This window comes from the organism of the source record quoted next, unplaced genomic scaffold (assembly GCF_019419815.1).
Source record: "Pyrus x bretschneideri cultivar Hongxiangsu unplaced genomic scaffold, Pyrus_bretschneideri_v1 Contig2, whole genome shotgun sequence".
NCBI lineage: Eukaryota > Viridiplantae > Streptophyta > Magnoliopsida > Rosales > Rosaceae > Pyrus > Pyrus x bretschneideri.
In genome coordinates, this window is record NW_025999501.1 from 13,565,441 (window position 1) to 13,590,653 (window position 25,213).

At 36.6% G+C, this 25,213-nt stretch overlaps 3 protein-coding genes and 1 pseudogene across 4 annotated transcripts; 3 read left to right on the plus strand and 1 right to left on the minus strand.

The window, feature by feature from the left end:
• The first annotated feature begins 171 nt into the window (after window positions 1-171).
• LOC125476947 (protein FAR-RED ELONGATED HYPOCOTYL 1-like) lies at window positions 172-2,467 on the plus strand. Of its 2 annotated transcripts, XM_048583643.1 has the most exons (4): window positions 210-367; window positions 1,090-1,182; window positions 1,460-2,079; window positions 2,194-2,467. In XM_048583643.1, exons 3-4 carry the CDS (start codon window positions 1,470-1,472, stop codon window positions 2,268-2,270), a joined length of 687 nt encoding a protein of 228 aa, XP_048439600.1. In that variant the 5' UTR covers window positions 210-367; window positions 1,090-1,182; window positions 1,460-1,469; the 3' UTR covers window positions 2,271-2,467. The 2 variants fall into 2 exon arrangements, with proteins under 2 accessions (XP_048439599.1, XP_048439600.1); XM_048583642.1 differs by lacking the exon at window positions 1,090-1,182 and having other exon boundaries at window positions 172-367.
• LOC125476946 (laccase-17-like) lies at window positions 2,317-5,353 on the minus strand. The gene is made up of 6 exons (XM_048583641.1): window positions 5,195-5,353; window positions 4,909-5,060; window positions 4,335-4,579; window positions 4,100-4,228; window positions 2,990-3,973; window positions 2,317-2,892 (listed from the first exon to the last, which is right to left on the minus strand). Exons 1-6 carry the CDS (start codon window positions 5,312-5,314, stop codon window positions 2,762-2,764), a joined length of 1,761 nt encoding a protein of 586 aa, XP_048439598.1. The 5' UTR covers window positions 5,315-5,353; the 3' UTR covers window positions 2,317-2,761.
• Window positions 5,354-13,835: 8,482 nt separating this feature from the next.
• On the plus strand, window positions 13,836-15,935 carry LOC103937213 (probable WRKY transcription factor 49). Its single transcript, XM_048582876.1, has 3 exons — window positions 13,836-14,185; window positions 14,294-14,440; window positions 15,344-15,935. The coding sequence occupies exons 1-3, from the start codon at window positions 13,932-13,934 to the stop codon at window positions 15,834-15,836; spliced, it is 894 nt and encodes a 297-aa protein (XP_048438833.1). The 5' UTR covers window positions 13,836-13,931; the 3' UTR covers window positions 15,837-15,935.
• Window positions 15,936-16,910: 975 nt separating this feature from the next.
• On the plus strand, window positions 16,911-21,046 carry LOC125476873 (annotated as a pseudogene).
• Window positions 21,047-25,213: the final 4,167 nt, after the last annotated feature.

Here is a 25,213-nt window from a genome sequence, read left to right on the forward strand (position 1 = left end):
TTTAATAAACAATTGACCAAATAATTTGACAAAAATTAAGAATATTTTTATCATTTTAACCTTATTTAATAAAATTATTTTATAAAATAAATAAAATAATTGATCTTAGACAAACTAAAAAATTACTTATATTAATTTCAAGTCTTATGTATCAAATGAAGGGGTTATCTAAATATCGGGATCATTTTGATTAAAATACCTTATCCATATCTCTCCCGTATCCATTGTAGGTAGAAATCCTCGAAGCAGTGTCTGTCATTTTTCTTGTCTCACTGAGTTGAGCTGAGTTGGGTAACTCGTCGAGTTCGTTTCTCTGGATCGACATGGAGATGGAAGGATTCAAAGAGAACCCTTCTGAGATCCACAGGTTTTAATTTCTGGGTTTTTTTTTTTGGCTTGACTTAATCCTTTTTTAATCATTTTTCAGATCAATATTTGTTTGTTAATTGTCTGGCTTAATCAAGTAGCTAAATTTGATGAGCTGCTTAATTGTTACTGCTGAGTTCATCTGGATGTAGCCAAGTTTAGAACGTGTTATTAATTACTTATCATTTTTGGGATAATTATTTGGCTTTATAGGAAGCAATTACGAGGTAGAGATGAACTGGATCCCCAACTGTTGCTTCCCTGGCCTCAGTTGCTCCATGATTCATGTTCAATATTGATTTTTTTTATTTTTTTTATTCAAGCGATATTCTAATTAATCTAATCCAAACTACGAGAAGAAAGACTCGAACTTGGTGACCAGGAGAGCAAATTGTTCTAGCCAACTTCGCGACGCCTTTTAGAGTGGTCAATTCTTAATTTCCACTGGGGAAGTTGGGCTAAGTGGTGTTTGAATGACCGTAAAAGTCTGATTGATTCTGAATTTAGTTTATTTATGTTTTCGCTGTTTTTGTTTGCTTCAGTTGAGTACTTTTATACCTTTCAGTTCTGTGGATTTAAATATATTCGGGTTTTCTTTTTCTTTATTTCGTTGTTGTGATATATTAATTGCGTTTCTGTCCGATATGCATATTTGTTCTTGATGTTGATCAGTTTCATATGCTTAAATTTTTGGTGATTTGACTAAGTTCCACTTTGTTTTAGATGAGACTCAAATGGAAGACCTGTTTGGTACTTCTTCTTTGGAAGCACATATGCTCATAAGTGCTTTTGCTAGAAGTGCTTTTAGTAGATCATGTAAGAAACCCTTGCCGGTGTTTCTCCATTAAGTGCTTCTATAATCCTGAAGCACTGTTAAGTTTTTCAGTCAAATGTAGGGGGCCAGGGGGTAACGCTTTGGTTGTTAGAAAGCGCTTTTTCCAGAAGCATTCCCAAACAAGGCCCGTGTCGACCTTATCCCTCTTTTTGTTATAAACCTAGGAAACCTGAAATAGTTGGTTGTTCTTGTTTGGCAAAGTTTTATTGGTAATTGCAGCTTTTCTCATCCTTGTTCTGGTATTACTGTCATGAACAGCTTCCCTGTCATGAATGTTCTATGTCCGATGAAGAAAAGAAAATTTCGCGAGGAGCAATTGGGCTTGCCGATAACTAAGAACAGGTGCTTGGAATGGGTATTTCCATCTGGTCAATCCATCTCCATGTTTGATGAAAACCTGGAAGTAAAGAACATGATAAAACAGACACTGAAGAGAAAGATAGATGGGGCATCCCTGGATGATGGGTCTGAACTTGAATCGGGAAGAGGTAGCAACAGTTTCGTTGGAGATTCTGATTCTGCAACGTCGGTTTATGGTGATTCAAAACTTGGACCCGTGCATGCACAGACATGCCAATATGATAGGCCTTCCACTTCATCAGCGAACGGCATCAGCCATAGTGCAGATGAACTAAAATATGCGAACGGAGACCAACAACCTATGCATCCTCATGGTGAAATTCAAGAATCTCAGAATCTTCAAGAGCCCATCCAGGAATTTGGAGAGCAGGTGGATTACATTTTCGCAGAATATGGAGATGACTGCATTGAGCAATGTACGGACACGGGTTACGAAGATCTCATCTACCCGAACGGTTTGAACCCGAACACATATGTACTTTCGTCGGGAAGATGGAATGTGAACCAAGATAATTCAGGTGTTTTATTGAAAGTTTCTGCTTTAGGAATTTCTATCTGCGTTTACATGTGGAATTAATCTTTGTTTTTACCATTTACTGAGTGGCATAGAATTTTCATCGTCGTGTTTGCAGAGGCTCAATCAGGCGGCAGCAGGAAGCCAACCATCGATCAAGAATTCGAGCAGTATTTTTCCTCCCTAATGCTGTAGAATTCACTGCTTCACAGCAATAAATCTGTATAGTTTTTTTTTTTTCTTTCTTTTTTTCTTTTTTAATTTTATAAATATGTTGACAAGGTTTAATCGCGAAAGAGTTTTGGTTCTGGCACACCAGGGAGGTCCAGCTCTTTTTTCAATAAACGATAAGATATTTACAAAGATGATTAGATGACCGGCCTTCGACTCAACCACACTTGCAATCTAGTGAGTGGGATTTATACAGTTAGTCGAACCATTCAATATAAATTGTGTTTAATTTCGCTTTCAATGTGAAACTTTATATTCTTCGATAGAATAAAGGAATACTGTCACTCCAAAAACATTACATGATTAAAAAAGCATCTCTTCGGAGAAAGAGAAATCCGTAATTATTCTTTTCAAGACTCAAATTATTATGGCTATTAAGTTAATGCCAAAAGGGAGGAAAATCAACACAAGATCACTCAATAAAAAGGGAAATCCGAGCAGATGGCGAGTCAAAATCAACACTTTGGTAGATCGGACGGGGGAGGTGGCAGCTTTTGATTCGCTTGCGGTCCATCCTGGACGATCCACGCCATCTTCAGCCCCCAACTTGTATGGATATCCAAGTGACAGTGCATAAACCACACCCCTGAACACATACCATTAAAAGTTATAATTTACTTGTTAAGGTATTTCGACATGTTATATTACTAGACTGTGAATTGTGAATTGTGAATTGAGCGTACCTGGATTGTCTGCCATGAAACGAACCGCAATCCAGCCACCAGCCGGAACACCAGCCGTGTTCCTCTCGACGGGGTCCACCAGATTAAACTTAGCAGGGTCCTTGTTAGGATCATAGTTCCCAATTCCTTGTCCGACTATATAGAAATTAAACCCATGTAGATGGAGAGGGTGGCTCTCGGCACCAAGAATGTTAGTGTCCTGCAGCACCAGCTCCACACTTGTGTTGAATGGCAGCACCAATGCCTTGGTGGCATTTGCCACAGTTGTTACGTTTGGCGGCGTTCCAGTATAGTTAAATTTAACAAGCGGATTGGCCGGAAAATCTGTGGTGTAAACTCCATTGGACTGTCCAGAAAAATGTGCTTGAAGCATTGCTGTTGATGGAAGGGCAAAAGAGAAATTGTTAATAGAGGCTGCAAATTTTAGGCCATTGGGTCCTTGGCAAGTTGAGTTTTGGGGACATGGGGATGTTCCAAGTCCTACGGTGAAGAAAAATTTTCGGTCCACGGTTTGGGGAACGTTGGCTGGGAATTTCTTGGAGGCCAAGCTACGGAATTTATTGGCTAAGTTTAGAACGAATTGGGTGACATTGACAAACTTGGTGGCGTTGATGGGTGGAAGACTTGGTTTGAAGAGAGGAAGGGTTTTGATGGAAGTGTGATGGGTGGTTATCGGGTGCTCGTATTCGAGGATTCCAGCCGTTGTGGTGTTGTCTAGGGTTCCAGCGCCGGTGAAGTAAGGCCTTGCGAGGATGAGGAAGGTGGCATTGGGAGAATTGGGCTTGGTTTTGAGGAGGACGTTCGTGGTTTGGCCTGGGGTGATGAGAAGCGTGCCGGTTTCGAAAGGTTTGGTGTAGACAGCATCGGCTTCAACCACAGTGAGAGTGTGGTTGGCTATGCTGAAAAACAACTCGTCGTTGAGTGCAGCGTTGATCAATCGGAGGAGGTATGTCTTCCCTGGTTTCACCTTCAGCTTGAATACATCTGCAAAAAACACCCACCCACATAAAAATGCATTATAATATAATATGTTATGTTGTCAAACAGTTTGACATGCTTGCTTTCTAATTCATAGTCTAACAATATAATAGTACATCAAAAACACAATACCTTTCGAGGAACAATTGTAAAAGGGGCCCGGAAGACCGTTAATGGTGTACGCATTTGAAACGTTAGGCCCTGCACCGGTCTGAAGAGCCTGATTAATCACAGCCTCAGGATCTACATTAAACCACTCTCCTGCAACAAATCCAAATCCATGCTAATCAAAACAATTTCCAGAAACATTAATGTCTAAATTTTTACAATTATCACAAATTCTAGCTAGCTTGCTATACTTAATTACCAAGAAGAATGGGGACCTCCTTGTAGGGTTTCACAAAAGGGTAAGACTCATTGAGCATTGGGAGAATGATGATAGGTCCATAGAGGGTGGATCTCAGCCATGAGATGTGAGCATGCCATAGGAGAGTCCCTCTCTGCCCTTGGATGGTAAAGTTGTATGTGTATGACTGGCCTGTTTGTATAGGGCATTGGGTAATGTAAGCTGGACCATCTGCCCATCCGCTTCTAAGTTGTCTCACCCCATGCCTGCTCTCGCATACAAACAAACGCAAACATGAATTAGTAGCTTTGCTTCATCCTTTCACTCTCCACATTTGCTAATTCAAATAAATAGATTTTGGATGCAAATGCGAGATGAGTTAGTTGGTTAGAATAACGTTCGTTTTTTTATAACTGAGTTTGTATCTCCCTCATAGGTTAGAGTAGTTTAATATATCACCTTATTAAAAAGAACAAATATATTTCATACAAGAAACTTGTAGCTCAAGTAAATAGAGCATTTAACCATTCAACTAAAGTATGGAGTTTAATATATCGCCTTGTTAATAAACAATTAAATAAGATAGATTTCGTACCAGTGAATGGTGACATTGTTTGAGACATGATTGACCACTTTGATGAGGACTTGGTCACCTTCCCTTGCCACCAATCTAGGCCCTGGGAATTGGCCATTCACACTTACAATGCTCCTTGTGTTGCACAATCTGGTCACATTATGGTACTTAACCTGTATATATATATCAATAAAAGAAAAAAGTTACAAACTTGTTAAATTAAATTTAGGGGAAAAAAAAAAAGGTAAATCATGACGTAGTTTAAATAAAAATATTAAGGCCCTCAAGTTTTGATGAAAAAATGTACATTAAAAGTGTAGTGCCTTGTTATGCCGGCGGCAAACTCCGGCATCAACGACACCACGACACAAAAACAAAACAGCAAAGGTGCCATTGAAGTAGAACAATGAAGGTGAGAAGATCCCATTTCTCTCTCTCTCTCTCTCTCTCTCTCTCTCTAGATTGATACAATGAGAGTGTAATATTGTGAAGAGAGAGAGAGTCGAGGTACCATAATATAGGAGAGTTTGGATAGAGATGGAACGAAAATGTAATTGTTCATTCAACTTCACTGTTGAGATGGTTTCTACTTGTTTGCTCCGCTTTGCTGTTGGTCGAGCTGAACTTTAGAGTGTGGATTAAGTAAGATTTTTACCAGTTCCATCAGCACTAATCTTCGATTAATTATCATAATTACCTTTTGCTGTTTGCTTATTGGAGGGACGTTAAGCAGAAACCAAAGTTCATGTTGTGGTCAAGAAATTGTCAAGTTTTCTTTGATCATGAAGTTAAACATTCAATTCATTGTGTTTTAGATGTCACATTATTTAGGAAGCGAGCATCTTTCTTTTCCTATTTGGTCTTTGAATCCAAACTACACAACACAATGCTGCTCTTTTTTCTAAGGTGGTTGTTTTCAACTAGTACAATTAACATGCTGTCAATGTAATTTAAGTTGTTGCAATGAAATTGGATGCTTGTGAAACTTAATATAACACGTTATATGGTCGGATGACCAATAATGCAGTTATACAAAATCTGTAAAGGGCGACCGGCATGAGTTATTTGTTTTTCAAATTGGTTTGTTTGATACATATGGATAGCTGGTTAAATGGTATCCAAATTGAATGAACTTTTCTAGAATCAGTCTTTAGATGATGATAAAGAGAAGAAATGATTTCAATTATAACATTTGCATAATGAAATAATGTCACGTTAGATAAATGACTCTATCCATATTAACATTCAGACAAGAGAATTTAAAGGAATCTATTGAAGAAAGTTGAAGTTCCATCATAAAACTAATTAGCAATATAAGTATCACAATTTACTTATAAGCTCATGCAAAGTCTTTCCTCTCATCAATGTGAGATTTATTCTCAGCTCGCATCTTCATATGTGACGAATTTTCAAGCCTAACATGTGGACAGCACAAACAGGATGACAATGTAGAGCACATATGGTCGTTGGGCTTCACCTATGAGTTAACCTCTAATACCTATGAAGAAAGTTGAAATTCCACAATAAAATTGATTGACAATATGAAAAGCAATCCAATTTACTTATAAACTCATGCAAGATTCTTCCTTATCATGTCTCTGTGAGATTCATTCCCAACGCATACATTATCCTCCCCCTCAGCAAGCCAATGGTCAACATCCCAAGAATTGCCCTGAAGCCCTAAAAGTAGTCAATGGTTTGAATATAATGATTGTTTTTGGTCGAGGGAGCATAATGATAATTGTAGCTTATTAGTGGGGCTAGGTAAGGTCTCTTTATTTGCAATCTTTACTTGGGCCTCCCGTGGGCCTGTCCACAACTGTTCTGTCTTGGAATCTAAGGAATAAATTTATCACCATTTTAAATCATCAACGTCCACTACATTCTCTCACCCTCTCAAAAACATCCGGTGGACGTGTTCTGGGTGGGCTACCCACCTATCCCTAATGCTATGTCCTAGTCGTTGGATGAGAGTGATGGCCCATCCGATCTGTGCCACGTGTGAAAATCACCAATATTATCTAATATGTATAAGTAATTTTCTTTTTTGAGTACAACAATATATTTTAAAAAAAAACTAATAAAAAAATTTGAAAATTTTGAGTTTTAACGATAAGGACAAAATAAAGGCTAAAGTGAATAGTACCAGAATTGACTTTTTAGTGTAAAAATGTAATTTTTCGTTAAAGTGAACAGTACCATGGGTTTTTCGTTAAAACCCCTATATTTTACACTAAGGGAAGGAAAAGTTCAGCTAAGTCATACAATGAACAACCTAATTTAATATCAAATTCGTCATTCACGAGATTCGAACTTAAAACCTCTCACTTACAAATGAAGAGGAATACTACTAGACCATAGTATTGAATGTCAATATGTAAAAGTATTAGATAATCTAGTTATACAACTTATACTTATATGTGGTCTAACAACCAATATAAATTTCTTTAATTTCTAATTTTCTAATATTTATGACTCATCCATATCAAGCGTTTCAAATCAAACATGAGCTGGATTTTGCTTCATCACTTGCAAAGAAAATATTTTTCATCATGTATTTGGAAATCATTGCATTCTATGTATCTTTTCCTCAATTACTTCGATTTGTAGTAAAGAAAAAAAAAAAGGGTATACAATATTGGTGAATAGGCAAATGTGGTAATGCATATAATCGACATAATCACATTATTCAATAAGCTTCATTTATTCGTTCCGATTTTCTCTATCAAACAAAAAGTTTGTTCTATTCTCACAAGGTTATCCCCAGAAACAATTATATTATACTAAAAATAAGTCTGCTTGTTACTCTGACTATATCTCTCTTTGTTTTTACAACGCTCATAATGTTTGTACCCACATAAGTTATATTCCGATTGTAGAACAAATTCTCTTATCAAAATACGTAAATTATTTATTTTCGTGTAATTGAAAAGACAGAAAAATTTTATTTTATTTTATTGTTTTCATCTTTTGGGCATTCTACATTTCTCCCTCCACCCTTGCTCCGAAATCATCACAACATATGTAAAAGTATTAGATAATCTAGTTATACAACTTAGGCCTAGTTTGGTACTACGGTGATTCTGAAAAAAGCTAGTATAAAAAAAAACTGGGAGCTGTTTTTGTGTTTGGTAAACATTCAGCTTCAACTTTTTTTCACAGTTTTGGATGAAAAAAAGCCAAAAAAACAAGAAGCTGCAAAAACCAGCTTTTTTCACATCTGTTTTACATAAAAGTTTACCTAACACTATAATACTGCTTTTTTTTTTTTTTCAAAAGCACTTTTACAAAAAAAGTTTACCAAACACTCTGCTGCTTTATTTCACAACTGCTTATTCTCACAACACATCAAAAACAGTTTTTTTTTTTCAAAGCACAATAATACCAAACCAGCTCTTATATTTATGTGTGGTCTAACAACCAATATAAATTTCTTTAATTTCTAATTTTCTAATATTTATGACCCATTCATATCAAGCTTTTCAAATCAAACATGAGCTGGATTTCGCTTCTTCTTCACTTGCAAAGAAAATATTTTTCATCATGTATTTGGAAATCATTGCATTCTATGTATCTTTTCCTCAATTACTTTGATTTGTAGTAAAGAAAAAACAAAAAGGGTATACAATAGGGAAATGTTATTAGCACTCCAAAAATCTTATTCTACACTCCTCACAAGTATATTTTTCTTTCTAAATATAGAAAGTTTGGAATGTAGAATGAGAATTTTAGAATGCTAATAACAACTCTCATACAATATTGGTGAATAGGCAAATGTGGTAATGCATATAATCAACACCATCACATTATTCAATAAGCTTCATTTCTTCATTCCGATGTTTCTATCAAACAAAAAGTTTGTTCTATTCTCACAAGGTTATCCTAAGAAAAAATTATATTATACTAAAAACCTAAATCTGTTTGTTACTCTGACTGTATCTCTCTTTATTTTTACAACGCTCATAATATCTATACTCACATAAGTTATATCCCGATTATAGAACAAATTCTCTTATGAGTCTTATCAAAATACGTAAATTATTTATTTTCGTGTAATTGAAAAGACTGCAACATTTTATTTTATTGTTTTCATGTTTTGGGCATTCTACATTTCTCCCTCAACCCTTGCTCCGATATCATCACAACATATGCAGAAATCCAAGAAAAAAGAAGGGAAATTATTCCAAAAACAAAAAACTATATACCGAGGAAAACCAACAAATAATATCATCTTGTATTAACAAATTGAGCTTGCTACGGACAATGACTGAGTTCTCGGAGGCAGAGCAAACAGAGCATCAAGGTCCGGCGGCTGGAAGTACCCATTCTTCGGCGGCTCCCGCTTCTTTTCCCCAGCCGCCTTCTTCTTCGGAGGCGGCGGACACATATTCGCCTCCGGTATTTGGCACTCTCTCCGCTTCGGCGTCATACAATCTTCCTCCATTTTCAATCCAGCTCCTCCGCACTCCATCGGTCACTCTTTAAATATATAGTAGAAGACGGAGCGCGCGGTTTATATAAAACTTTCAAATTTGCAAAAAACAAAAAAAAAAAAAAAGGAAAATGGGAATGACAGCTAAGCATGCGCGCGGGGGGGACGACGTGTCAGACTGTTACTGGGAGTTTGTGCCTACATTCATTTCCACGTGGCACGAATCCAGCGGATTCTGTATATTTTTCTATATTTAATGTCTGCGCCAACTTTGGGTCGGTGGTTTGCGCGGGAAATTGAATCCGTTTGAATGTGATTCGGTGGGCTAAAATTTAAATTAAATATTTTGTGGTCCAACTGGAATTTTAAAAGGGTAAGCCGGGGCCTATAAGGCTAATGGGCCATGTCCTTAAAACGTGGAGTTATTATTATTTTTGTCTCTGGGCCCACTTTTCATTAAAATAGGCAGACATAAAATGGGTTTTACTTTGGAGGCCTGCATCTAGGAGTGCACAATGGACTGAGAAGGCCCAATACATGTAATGCTGTAAACCCAATTGACGCTCATGACCAACCAAATCCTCTCAAAGTGGGTCCAACATGATGGGAGAGTTGAAGAATGTTCAACTTATATTGAATGGTTTCATTACTGTTATACTGAGGTATTTTTATGGTAAAATTATACTCATGTTGGGATTATATGTGATCAAGTTAGAGATAATATCGGTGTTGGACCAATAGCAATGGTCATTAGATCGCCTTTGAAATCTTGACACAAGGAAATTGACGTTCATATCACACACTGTGTTGCAAAGTTGTCTAAAATTTATGATGCCTCAAATCCCCCTCTTAAGCTAATTGCTCCAACGCTATGAAGGAAGTTGAAGTTTCACCCTAAAATCAATTGGTAATGAAGGAATGGCTCAACTTCGTATAAGCTTTTGTAAGGTTTATTAATTTTCGATGTGGGACATTGTTCACACCTTCTTGCAGACGAGTGGAAAAATAATACAAACCATAATCAAATGCACAAAGAATTTTTCAATGTAATTGTTGCATCGCCATTTAGTGTTCACGTTCCATCGTGTATTCTAAATCCATGAAATATTATACGTGTTGTATGCCTATATTATAGCACATAGAATCCGAACTACGTGGCGGTATTACTGGAATGCTCACATTGGTCATATATCATGGATATGTATAATGTTTTAGGAATAAATACACATTTTATAATATAAGTTAATTGACAACATGCACCATGTAAATGTTGGTTGTTTAACTGTCAAAATAGTGCAATGGAAGATGAGAGTGTTCAGTTTGTAGCCGTTAGGTCTAATGTGTCAAGCTAGCATAGTTCTTCTCTTCATAGTAGATGAAAAATGTTAAGATGTGACCTGTGAGTGGGGTATTTCTAATTCTAGCCGTTAAGGTAGCTAGGTCTCAAAAATTCTAGCCGTTAAGGTAGCTAGGTCTCAAAAAGTATCAAGCGACATTACTCTTCTCAAATTAGTGGGAAGAGAAATGCTACGTTGCAATTTACAAGCAAGAAAATTATATTCGTTAAAATGTAATAATAAATCTGTTTTAGCGTGAAATAGATATTCCTATGCAATTATGCCATGCGTCGAGTTTTTATTGGACAAAGAGATCACTTTTTAAACACATAATTAACTTTGATTTCGCGGGTGATGTAAATGAAATTATAAACCAAATTTGAAAGAAAATCTCTCCTTGCGTGGGCAATTGTCCTTGGCAAGGTTTCGATGGGATTTGCCGCGTAGGTAAAGAAACAGTGGTGGCAGTTTTCCACTTGTAGCCAAACCACCTAGAAGACTAGGTTTCGAGTCTTTTGACTGCCAGTACTAGAGGAAGATGCCCTTGCCAAGGACGATCGATTAGGACATGTGCTCATAAGCATTCCCAAGTGTCTTTAGGACCCCACCGCGCCCTTCTCTTCTTTGTTTTAACCCCAAAGGATGAGTTACAGCGTCACTGCTCGGATCAAGCCCCTCCTCCTCCAGTTCCTCCGACACCACAGACCTCGACAGCTCGAGGCGCTCCTACCCCTCACTCGTGAAGCTCGACACCAGAATCACACGTGTCCCCCACATGGTCCCACGTTAAAAAGGGTTGACTTTGGCGAACGAACACGTCCAAGTTTTTTCCAACCAAAGATAACTTGGTTTCTTTGGTTCCTAACGTGCGCCCACTCCACCTCTTCCCTCATCCGCTAACCGACGCCTCTCTCTCTTTCCGATTGTCTGACGGTCAACCCCAGATTTGTGTTTTTACGCGGGTAGGGTAGGGGAGAGGGAGACAGTACGCACCCTCTGTTTATGTTTCTAAGATTAACAAAAGTCAAAGCCACAAACCTCCAAAACCTGCCCTCACTTTGAAGACACCACTCGGTTCCCCTCGTGTTGCAAGATAAACTTTCTAAATATATTAGCTATGGTGACGATGGTTGAACCACACTAGATTTTTTTTTCAGTTTTTATTTGTTTATTTTCTAAATCGTTTTGGGTGATAAAAAGTATAAATTATTGTGCGACACTAAAACATATTTATGTGATAATTAAATAAGTGATGAAACATAGAATTTGATTATTAACTAATATATACTACACTATAAAGCATAAGCTATCATCCATCAATCATGCACGTAACACGTAAACTTATATTACTTGACTATATTTTAGTGTCATGCAATACTTTTTCAAAGTACTTGTGGTGGAATGCCAATATACGTGGTTGTATATATACATAGCTTTGTTTCTTTCAAGCTATATCATTGATCACGTGTACTTTGTTTGAATTGTTGTCAAGTTAACAAAATACTATTAGCTTCTAATGGTCTCCTAATTGATGAATTTGGGTGGACAATTAGTTGCGATAATTAATTTTGTTTTCTTTCTTGTGAGAAAGATCGAGGCATGCATGCATGTGGACCACTATGTTGTTAGACATAGGCATTGACCTTTTGCACCGCCAGCCCATCAACAGAAAAAACAAATCTCTCTAAAATCTAAAATAATGGAAGCGTAGAGATTTGGAAATTGCAAAATGCGAACTCTTGGAATTAATGTGGTTCGGTTTTCTGGCAATATTCAATAAACATGCATGCTTAGTCTTGTATGAGTATATATAAACCTTAATTACGGGAGGCTCTAATTTTGTTATATATCTTCTTTTTGCATGCTACTCATCTCACGTGATCGAGACTTGGGAGAGTTGGAAAAGAAAGTTGAGGGAAAAACTAAAGTAGGGTTTTATAGTTTCATCAGTTTAATTGAAGAGATTCTCTCTTGCAATCAACATACAATTCTAATGACGTTGCTTATTCAATGAATATGTGTGACGCGTTAAAAAAGTTAAAACCAACTATTCTTTTAATAAACACTTGACATGTGATGAATTGATAACATGAGAATACATCTCCTTTAATTAGGAAGTTCTTGTTAAAAAGTCTATCACAGTTCATATCTACTCCTTTTATAAAGTAATTAACTATCCAGGTAGCCAATTATATGCTTCCTCAAAGAATTTAAAAAAGAAGTGATAATTAATGAAGTTCAAGTTTTTAATCTGTTTATTTAAAGAAAGGAGAGAATGTAATCTCTTTGAAAATAATGAAAACGTATATTTTTATTGATTCTTTAGTGGTTGACTCCTGCTTTGGGTTGAAAATTGGGTCATGGTTCAGGTAGCTTTGGTCCACCTTTGATGCCTCTATCATTCAAAATTTCTTCTCATCAAAACATCATAACAAGACAAATAAAACACTAAATGAAAACACAGAGAATGCTGCAAAGCAACAAAAGAAAATGAATTGAAAGAAAATTTACTCTTGCTTTGTCTACCTTTCATTTTTTTTTGAAAAAAAGTAAATAATTTTCCACACTAGCTATCAAGCGATTTCTCAAATATGGATTTAGTTACATTAATTAGAATTGATGTATTTCTTCATATGCAAATAGATTTTGAACCCCCTTTTCTCTACAATTTAGATTGTCTTTTTGCACATTCTTGGTTTATTTTTGGCGCTTTATTCTCCTTTTACTTATTCAATTCAACAAAAAAAATAAACAAATGTATACATCCATAGAAAATAGACAGGCAATTTTCTTATACAATTTACCTCACCCACTCTTTTTCCGGTAAATTAATATCGAGATGATCATGAAGCCAGTGTTTTGCAAACCGGAATTATTTTTTTTGAATTTGATGCAATCGTGAAAATTACTGTTCTTGAATTTGATCTCGGTGGGAAAGACATTGAAATTACCCTAGCATGCATATATATGCACAAGGCAAATGACCCCATTAATTTTTCAAAAAATGCCCGTAGCTAGGGTTGTTCAGTTTACCAAATATGTTTACTGTTTGACGGGAATAGAATTCTTAGCTAAGTCTAAGTATAATGCATACGAAACCAAAACCCTCTTACTTTAAAAGTCAAGAGGCAAACACGTAGACGTGACGACTTCCCTTCTTCATCTGCTCCACCTTTTCCCGTCTTTTATTTCTTCACCAGATAATACACACTCTATAATTCTCATCTTATCAACTCATTTCCTCTCAGTTTCTTCTTCTTCTTTTTCTATTAGCAATGGAGGAAGCAATGGCTGCTACGTGGTCGGACGGCTCAGAGGAAGAGCTGGTGAGGGAGCTTCTGGACAATGAGTCACCGTTCTTTGTGCTACCGGAGGAATATGTGCAGTCCCAAACGACTAGTGCTTTCAGCAAAGAGGCTATCAACCGGTTTATCCCTAACGTCTATTCTGGTCCGACAATCCAAGATATTGAGACTGCTTTGTCTGTCACAACGGGAACAGTCCAGCCCCAAGAACTTTCAAATGCCAGGTTTGTATGTATATGTTGCAATAATTTTATGTTCCTCGTTTTTGTAGAATTTAATTGATTGGGTTTATTTTTTGTAGTTTGGTGTAAATGCATTTTCTTATTTTGCAGGCTGTCATTGCCAGAAGGGGGTCTGAGTAAGGTTGAGCATAAGTATACTCTGAAGATCAAAAGCTGTGGAAATGGAATAATGGCTGATGATGGTTATAAATGGAGGAAATATGGCCAAAAATCCATTAAGAATAGCCCAAATCCTAGGTAATATTTACTATATATAGCTCCTTCTTCTTCCCATTTATCTGAAATTGTTTTTAAAAGCTTTAGGGTTTTGATATTATTGCAGCCATAGTAAACGTGTAGTTCAAGCGGTCATGAGCACTCAGTTCTACATCCAAGGCCGTCCATTCTCCATCTTCTAATATTGCTTGTTTATAAAAAAAACTTCGACTTCAAAGTCCGTAAGCTCTTACGAAGAATATGCAAACTTCAAGAAAAGTGTTTAACGCTATTTTTGATAAAAGATATAAGACGTACGTTCCTATTAGAAAAGTCAAAAAAACAAAACCACAAATATATAATTATTAATTAACTTAAAACAAATGATAATTGTTGAACAAGAGTCGCGTCATTTGTTTATTAGGTACCTAAACCAATAAACTTTGCATCGAAAAGCCTATAAGCATCGTAAACCACTTTATTATCTTATGTGTGCAAGAGTCGGACTTAATCTGCATGACTTATACCACTTTAATACTAATTAAGCTGATTAGTTCACGAAATGCTCTCTAATTAGTGCTGCGGCATGAAGCCAACTACCCTATTCAAGACCTTAAGAAGGTAGATTATCCTTAAATATTCTACCTACGCCAGGTCTAACCCTAGTACTAGGCCATTAAACAAAGGTTTGACATGATGATACAATCACACAATTACATTAAACTTTCAATTGCAAATGGCGGGTGGATTGTTCCAGTGGATAAAACCTTCTTCTTCAACCCACTGTATACCGAGTTCAAACCATTCATCCTCATCATATTGTAGCTTAAAGTAATAATATCGCTTATAATAAAAAATAAAAAAAAGTAAACTTTCAAATGATTTATTTTACTTTAATCTTTCAATTTACATTTCTTACCCAGTTTTTTTTTTATTTGTTTATAGAAGCTACTACAGGTGCACAAATCCAAGATGCAGTGCTAAAAAGCAAGTAGAGAGGTCCAGTGAGGACCCAGACACGCTCATCATCACCTATGAAGGGCTCCATTTACACTTCGCATATCCATTTTTTGACTTTAACAACCAGGCCCAAAACTCCAGCCCGTCGATGAAGAAGCCCAAGAAGAAAACCTCGGAGCCCCAAGCCGAAGACCAAGACCGAGAAGCCCAAGAAAGTCTGCGAAGCGTTACTCCCGATCCAGTTCCGGATCTGCCGCCCGGCCCATCTCCGGACCGGCATCAAGAGTTTGTGGAAGAAGAGAGAAGCTCACAAGGATTGCTTCAAGATATGGTGCCATTCATGATTAGGAACCCTAAACCATCAAGTGCTTCTTCAAACTCTACATGTTCCTCTTCTCGTTCATCTCCAACCTCTTCTTCTTGTCTATCATGGGTTTCTTCCTATTTTGACGTGGGCATGAATCATAGTTTTGGATGAATCCATAAACGTAAACTATACAATGTTGAACAATAACGATATGTATGCTAAAAATTGCGATGTAGATTTTATCGTCAGTATAAGGAGAAAGGTGGTTTTTATTTTCCATAATCCTCTCGTAATTTTTGGCCGTCGGATATAAATTAAATATGATCAAATGATAGAAATTAACAAAAGGTTCATAAAAAGTGTGAGTGAACAGCACCATCATCAGAGAATTTGTTAGTGATTGTTAGAAGAGATATAAGAAGAACTTAGACTCATTGCAATCATTTGAACTATTTTTGGATACACAAGTGTACTGGCTCCTTTCCTTGCACTTACTTTCATCTTTTTGTTCTTCATCTTAAGATGGTGTCAAGAGAACTAATGTTTAACTCTTATTCGATATTGATTATTTTTGCACCAATTTTTTTTTAACTCAATCTTTCTTTCGATTCGATTTCTAAAGTTCTTCAAATTTAGTGAAAATATCAAAATTACAATCCTATACCAAATGTTCAACAGTTATTTCATATCAAATTTTTTTTTTTTTTCTGAAATTCTCATATTTTCTTTGAAATTTTTCACGTTTTAAACCAACAACAATGAGACTGATTCTAAGCCTTGCTACTTATTTCATTATATTGTAAAACTTATGTATGTAGATTACATTACTCATGAGGGAAGCAATTCGACACTGCTGTTTTCTATGTTTGTTTGCATCGCAATCTAAGTATAGTGAGCATTTGCTTGTGTCACTCCTTGCCTCCCATATCATAAGGCGAAGCAAACTCATACAAAACTCTGTATGAGAATGTTTTTTCCCACTATTATTTGCACTCTAAAGTCGGCTGAATGCATTCATACGTGAGCCATGAGAAAAGGCACCAAATTATTTTAACAAAAATTAATGAAAAGTATTTAAAAATTTTGAGTTTTAATGATAAAGATAAAATTCAAAGTAAGATGAATAGTATCATGATTAACCGTCCCACCAGAAATTTTCTGGGCAACCAAACAGACGTGCAGAACTCTCTCTACGGTTTCAAAAGTACCATTCTCCACCTCAAACGATTCCTGCGGCTCGATACAATGGTTTTCTCAAGCATCGGACGCTCGATCACCCACTCGGCTCGTTCCAAATTCAAAAGAGTAAGAATTATAACCTAAAAAATCCTAAGTTTTGAATTTGTTTTTCCCTAAAGTTCTCTTTTTTAGTTGGTTGATAAATTTGATATTTTTCTGCGCAGAATGTGATTTCGGGTACTTACAACGGGAGGAACACGCTGCTGCACGATTCCTTTCCGCCGTCGTCGACGCCGCTCGGCAATGCGTGCGTTGATGGCTGCGTTGGGATTCTGAGGGGATATATAGCGTACAATGGAGCTGGGAAGCAGCTCGTATCAAAAGCATACATGTCGAATTTGAAGTCTGTTCTCGGAATCCATAGAATTCGTCGCTTGTTCTCCAGCCAAGGCCCCAGGAAGAAACGTAAGGCTTTCTGCCCAAAAGTTGAGAAATTTTTTTGGTTTGATAAAATTTGATGCTTAGCATAATGTGTTAATGTTTGGATGTCTGCAACGGTTTGGTCTTATAGATTACGAAAATTATTATCCGAAAAATAAGAAGCAGATTCCGAAAGGGGGCGAACAGAATTCAGTGTCCAAAGGTGTGCCACATTCTGATTTTTGTAGGTTTTTCCCCATTGATGTGTATTGGGTAAGTGCAACATTGTTTTAGTATGCCCGTCAGTTTCATTTTTCATCAGAGGTATCAAGTGCAGTTGGTCAGGGGAATACTCAGGGACAGTTTTCGAAGCAGATTCAAGATTTTATTGCTTCATTACTCCTTAATCCTCATCAAACGAAGGAGGTAATCACTACACTTAGAGACACTAGTTTATTTGAATTGCTTTCGCGTAGGATTAAGATTACCTTCATGTGTTTGACAGAAAAAAAAAAAGATTACTTTTCTGTTGAATAGGTTTACTTTCGTGTTTCTAGCAAGGTCTATATAATAGAGCCTTTATAGTTCAGTAGAGGGAGTCTCGAATGATTGAATAAACAGATGTTCCTCCCTGAGGCCTCTGTGTCTTCTCGTCTATATATCTTTATTGTCTAAGTTCTCGTCAAACATTCTGCATCAATGTTGTTATTTGGCTTATTTTTTCCATTTCATTTTCATTAGTGATTTCTGCTTAAGCTGATTTGTTTCCCAGATAAGTTTCCAAGAATTAAAAAATAAGCTACTTGAACTTGGGTTGGTCGATCACATTGAAGTTGCAAACAAATCAGTTGTAAAAGTGTACGTGAGGAGCTCCGCACGTGAAAAAGTTCATAGTGATGATTCTGTCCGTGATACTGTTAATGGTTCTCCTTCCGAAGGAAATTTAACCCAGTTTAAATATTATTGTAACATTGGGAGTGTTCAATCTTTTGAAGAAAAGTTGGAGGAAGCCCAAGAAGCTCTAGGGATTGACCGTCAGGATTTTGTTCCTGTAATTTATGTATCCCAAGTAATGAGGTCCAAAGATTTGTTAGGGTACGGGCCAACAGTGTTGCTTCTGGGAGCCCTTTGGTTCATGAGCAGAAAAATGCCTAGCATTTTGGTCCAGGTGGAAAAAGCGGCCGAGGAATATTCAACATAGGCAAAGCACAGGTCACGAAGTTGGATAAGAATGCTAAGAACAAGGTTAAGTATGCATTTCATTTCCTTGTGTTGCCTTCATCATGTTTCTTGTATTAGTAATAAAGTCAAACATGGATGCAGTTATTTACATAACAATTCTTTAGTGTCCACATTTTGATGCAGGTTCTCTTTAAAGATGTAGCTGGCTGCGATGAGGCTAAGCAAGAAATAATGGAGTTTGTGCACGTTCTAAAACATCTGAAGAAATATGAGGAAATGGGAGCCAAAATTCCGAAAGGTGCTCTTCTTGTTGGTCCTCCTGGAACAGGAAAGACGCTTTTTGCGAAGGCAACTGCTGGTGAATCTGGGGTGCCCTTTCTATCTATATCTGGTTCAGATTTTATGGAAATGTTTGTTGGTGTTGGGCCATCAAGGGTTCGAAGCTTATTAGGGGCAAGACAGTGCGCACCCAGTATAATATTTATTGATGAGATTGATGCAATTGGCCGGGCAAGAGGGCGTGGAGGCTTTTCAGGTGGCCATGACGAGCCTGAAGTACTCTCAATCAATTGCTTGTAGAAATGGATGGATTTGGAACCACTGCTGGAGTTGTTGTACTTGCTGGCACTAATAGGCCTGATATTCTGGATAAAGCTCTCTTGAGGCTTGGTCAGTTTGACCGTCAGACTACCATTGATAAACCAAACATCAAAGGTCGTAACCAGATTTTTCAAATATATCTGAGCAAGCTCAAGCTGGATCTGGAGCCGTCATTTTACTCTGAGAGGCTTGCTGCTTTCACTCCTGGATTTGCTGGAGCAGACATTGCTGCAAGAAATGAAAGTCCAAAGATCACCATGAAACATTTTGAGGCGGCTATAGACAGGGTGATAGGCAGCCCAGAAAAGAAGAACAAGGTATCTGTTGCCACTGCATGGTAATCTGTGCAGTTGTCGACTCCTTTATGATTCAAAGATTAATAGCTGAGAATTAGGAGATTTTTTTATGGACCTGCAACAGTGAGATAATTTTTTTGGCATCATTAATTCTAAGTTTGTACCTGCGCGACCTAAAACAATGGTGTAAACAACTGTTTGATCATGAGAGACTTTCTAAATTTTTTACCAAGATATTTAACTGTTTGCTGGACTCTTTATGCAGGTTATAAGCAAGCTGGAAAGACGGACTGTTGCTTACCATGAATCTGGTCATGCTGTTGCTGGTTGGTTCCTTGAATATGCAGAACCTTTACTTAAAGTAACTATTGTTCCACGTGGTACTGCAGCATTGGGGTTTGCTCAGTATGTTTCCAATGAAAATCTTCTTATGACCAAAGAGCAGCTTTGTGATATGACATGCATGGCCCTTGGTGGCCGAGCTGCTGAGCAGGTGAAGCTCCATCTTTCCCAGAATTTCTGATAAGCTTTATAATTAAGAAGGAAAATCTTGATTTATTGAAGAATGGTACTTGTATGCTCCCAATTTAGGATTTTGGTTCAACGCTTAACGTTACAAAGGCACTTTAGTATGGTCTCACACTCATTGAAGTACGAATTCACCTGAAATATAGCGTTTAAAATTCCAAGGATGCCATCTTGGCAACAAAAAAAACTTAGAGTTAATTCTGAAAGTATATGATGCCTTTTGTCCTTTAAATCTGTATAATTAGTAATAATATATGTTGTGTTGCAATGTTTGAATAGTTTCCGACTGCAGACATTCTTGTGTTACAATAACCCAATTGTCTTAAATTGATCAAGCACAATGCCTCAGACTGAACAGAAAAAATAAAGTTCGTAACATCTGTGACAGTACATCTTAGTTTAATAGAGAAACAAAAATTGTGGCTAGTTGTGCATGATCAGGCTCATGTATGTAGAAAGCTGAAGTTGGGGTATTGCTATGAGCCTATGATGGCACCACATTCTAATTTTAAAACGAAAGACATCTTCGTAGCTTATGAGATTTTTTCAACTGACTTGTCATTAACTGCGGTGATATTTTTGGAGTAGATTTTGTTGGGGAAGATTTCAGCTGGAGCGCAGAACGACTTGGAGAAAGTGACCAAAATGACTTATGCTCAAGTTGCATTGTATGGATTCAGCAACAAGGTAGGTCTTCTTTCATTTCCTCAGAGGGACGATTCATTTGAGATGACGAAGCCCTACAGTAGCAAAACGGTGCAATCATTGACAGTGAAGTGGTAAAGCATACGTCCGCACCATTCAGTTAATAGAGGAGCACAAAGAGCAGATAGGATAGATTGCAGAGTGTTGCTGGAAAAGGAAGTCCTTCACCAAGAGGACTTGGTTCGAGTATTGGGAGAACGGCCATTCAAGTCGAACGAGCCCACAAACTATGACAGATTCAAGGAAGGGTTCCAAGAAGAAGATAAGGAGGGTGAAGATACCCATTCAACCAGATGTTGTTGTGCCTGCATGGTGCATAGTGATTATTTTTTGGGGATTATGTGTTTATATGAGATGAATCGGGTAAAAGGCTACGTCTTTTGCCAAAAGTGATTGTAAAAATGCTCTGTATATCCCATAGGTGCGGTCTGGCTTCGGCTACGATTTCTTGTTTATGAAAATTTAGGAATACCCTTTCTTGTTTTCCAATCCCCCATCCATGGCCTCATTTTAGTTGAAGGGTGTTATATGAAAGCATGTTAAACCTTATGGGACCGTAACGTTCAAAACTTCAGGGTGAGAAAACTTTAAATCTGAGGGGTTCTGTGAAAACACAATAAATCAAAAGGCATGTTCATGTAATCAACTTTACGGGTAAGTTACCATTAGAAGAAACTATTATTTATAACATTCGATAATTTTAGACAAAATTCTAACAAAAGGGGTTTTGTGAAAACAATTCGAAATCTCAATGGGTGGTAGGGTAAATTTTTAAAATGCAAAGAATTTGTGAAAACACGAAGAATCTCAAGAGTGCAAGCATAAATGACTATTTAAAAAGTAATCCTAGAGAGGACACCTACATTGCATAAAACGACATGACAAGAATTACATTTTGGTCTTCTAGGATTTTTATAAAGTTGGCATGACTAGAGGTAGGCATAGTACGATTCAGCCTGCCCCAGCGCCAAAATAAAAGTGAAATAATAATTTAACGCCGGTTTGGTTATATTTAAAATTATTTGTTAGACCGGCATGGTTCAGTTTTGTTGATTTTGGTTCAGTTCGACCAGTTTTCGGTTCTACTCGAATTAAATATGTCCAAACACTCCTTACGGCATATCACAAACTCTAAACTCTGTGATAATCGAATCCCCAAATTCCCATATATTACCCCATTTATTCCGGCCACTCTCTACGTCCGTACACCGAAGAAAAGAGCACACCGAAGAAAGAAGAAGAAAAGAAGAAAAAGGAGAAAGGGAATAAAGGGGAGTGGAGAAGAACAAAGATTGACACCCGAGAAAAGTGTAGGGAGAGAAAGTGAGGGACTGGTGTGATCGGATCAGAGAGAAGCATTTCAATGCCAATTCAAAAATGTTTCGGAATCAAATATTAGTTTTAATTTCAGAATTTTGAATTATCGAAATTTACTAGAAACTTCTTTGTCACGAAATTTTCGGAACATAATTCGGTTCTCCTGCATTTTATAAGATGTTTTGAAAATTTACAAGCTTTTATGTATCCACCATTTAATATTCTTTCTGAATTGTTGCGATATTTGTATGTTGTTAAGTGTGTATGACATAAAATAAAAATAAACAAGATAAATAATTCGTATGCTTTTATCTTTGGTTTAATATATGTACCATTTTCTTTTTATAAAACTAAGTTTGAGAAATTTTGGATCACATTCCAATTGCCAACCAAAATTTTCAGAAATTTTCAAAATCAGATATGTTCGAACTCGGAACAAAATTTATCGGTCCAAATTGGAATTTCCAATCCAACTTGCATCCCTGGGTGCAGGTACATGTGTTCGGTATCAGGTTTTAGTATAGTTACAGGTATTTGGGCCTTAGTTTAGTTATATTTTTTTGGGCCTAAAAGAATGGACGTTGATTTTTTTTTTTGGGTCAAAAAATAGTCCTTATTTTTGTTAAAAATAATATTGTCAAAATTAAGGGAGAACTTAGCAATAATGTGATTCAAATTTGCCTTTAACGAGAATCGAACCTAAGACATCTCACTTACAAGTGAAGATGAATACCATTAGACCATAGTACTAAATGGTAAAAAATGAACGTTGAATTGGCTAAGGTTATTTGATATCTAAAAAAACAAATATTAAATACAACCAGTTCAGTTAGGTTCAGACTGGTTCTGTTAAGGAGAGGATCGAATTAAAATTACACAGATCCAGTTCGGTTCGGTTTTTGAAAACAAATTGACTTTTAGTCAACTTGCTTTTTTCTGATTTTTTTTTTTTCTGAATTCGGTACGGTTCCTTGGTTTCACAATTTTTATTCCCACTCCTAATCATGATTTACCAGAACAATTCAGATGTAAGTTAACAAATGCTTGAATTGTTCTAACTGGAAGGAAAAACGTGTGGTTCTCTATAAGCGATCGTCTTTACTACAAACAGTTCAAATTGGAAGTTAAAGACGTGTGGTTCTATTACACTCAATATTGATAGCACCCGTTGACCAATAATAAAAAAAATAAAAAAGCTATTGAAGGCACCATTGACCAATAATAAAAACTAAAAATTATATTGAAGGCACCCCTTACTAAAATTAAAATGCAAATTTAAAAAGTGTTATTCGCATTTTTATTTTTACTTCTTATATAATTTTGTTAATTTTTTTTTCATAGATCTTTTTCAATTGATTTGATTCGACGATCGAAAATTGAAAAATGTGTGTGAGAAGTACAAATGAGTGTGTGGATAACACTCTTCTATTATTTACACTAGCAGAGGAGGACTTGTTTGAATCTAAGACACAATAGACTGACAATGAAGCTTAACCATTAGGACAATCCACTATTTGTACTTTCCACATGCACTTAAATTGATGTGTTAACTAAAATCTCCCTTGATTTTAGAGAGCGTGACTTATTGGCTCGGGTGCTTTTTTAAATTTTGGGGTTAGTGTGGTGCTGCAATGCTATTTTTGGCTTCGACCTCGGATTATTTCCTTATTGGCGTCGACCTTGGTGGTGGCTATTGGCTCAGTAGATGTGGCGGCGGCGGGGAGCTGCACTTTGCTTTGGAAATTAGGTTTCTTTTTGTTATGGTTGTTTGTCTTTTATTTTGGGGAACTTTACCAAAAGTTTTCGGTTCTATTCACTTTAATAAAAAACTATATTTGAACACTAAAAAGTCAATACTAGTACTATTCAATTTACCCTTTATTTTGTCCTTATCGTTAAAACTCAAAGTTTTCAAGCAATTTTCATTAGTTTTCCTTTTATTTTTCCTGACCTATGTTTGTGTTGGTCTCCCTCTTTGTTTGGTGTTGTAGTTCTTCTTTAACTTTGATCCCTTTACTCTTTTTTATCTACTTTGTTTATATAAATATTCCTAATCATGAATGAAGTTTATTATTTCGGAAAGAAAAAAACTAAAATCACCCTCTCAACCCCCCCAAAAGGCCCTTAGTAACTATCCGTTTACCATGACAAAATAGATTAACACAACTTAGAATTTAGTTTGTGAACCGCTTCCAGAACCTACAAAACCCTCCATTGTAAATGAAGACAACGATGGAGATCACAACGATTATGGTGACAATGGTGCTAACCACTGAAACTGTTCCATAGGGAGCAATAGAAAATTTTGAGGATCTAAGCTTCTAGCTACGATACATGTGCACAATTTTCGGTTGGTTGCTACCAAATGACTCGTGTTGGACTTCTAGTATTAAAGGAAATCAACCAAATTTTTTAAAGATTTTCTATTCGCTAGCTACTGAATTATTAAATAATTTAATACGGTTTCTACCAAATACTACGACTCATGATTACCTCCATAGTTATGTCATGTTAGAGAAAACAAGTGTCTCCACAGTGCAAGAGTGTTTTTAATAGTTTGGGGGTGGCCATAGAACCTCCCAAAAGTATTTCTAAATATTTAAATTCTAGACAATTTGTAATTGAAGTGGTTAAAAACATGTAATCATAACTTGAAGCCCTTGGACACCGATCGTTGAACTTGAGATCTCAGGCTCATGGATCGTTCTATTTTTGGATCGAAATGTCTCATGGATCATGATGAGTTATAGTCGTCGTAGAGCTCATATGAGTGTGAACGTTGTGGCAGTAGATCTAGGGTTTAGGACTTGACACTTGGATTAGAAGTCAGAATCTATTAATCTAGGCATGGACTTTGAGTTTCATGGAGGAGGAGCGACGGGCGGTACTGTCATTTGTTTTCTTTACTTTGTTCTTTTCTTCTGGATGGGAGAGGTCACTTTCAGGCATCTTTCATAGTGAATGTGTGATGATTCTGACTATATAGGACTTTGTTGCTTTCTCCTTTATTTAGTGGAGAAATGGACGAATGCCTTTTTTTAAAATTACTTGGGAGGAACCGACTTTACATGTAGATTGCGATGTTGAGCTCACATATAATATAACAAAAGTGTGTCTCATACAGCTGTTTTCATTAGGTCCTAAAGTTTGGTGGTAAATTTACAAATATGCGGCTTGTTGTAATATCTTCAAACATGTCTTTTAAGTGACCTTTCAGAATTTCAATCTAATTATGCTTACCAAACGAGACTCTTTGTTCTCTAGAATCAAATGACCCTTCGTTCCGATTTATTGATCAATCCTACAAGTATTTACATCACC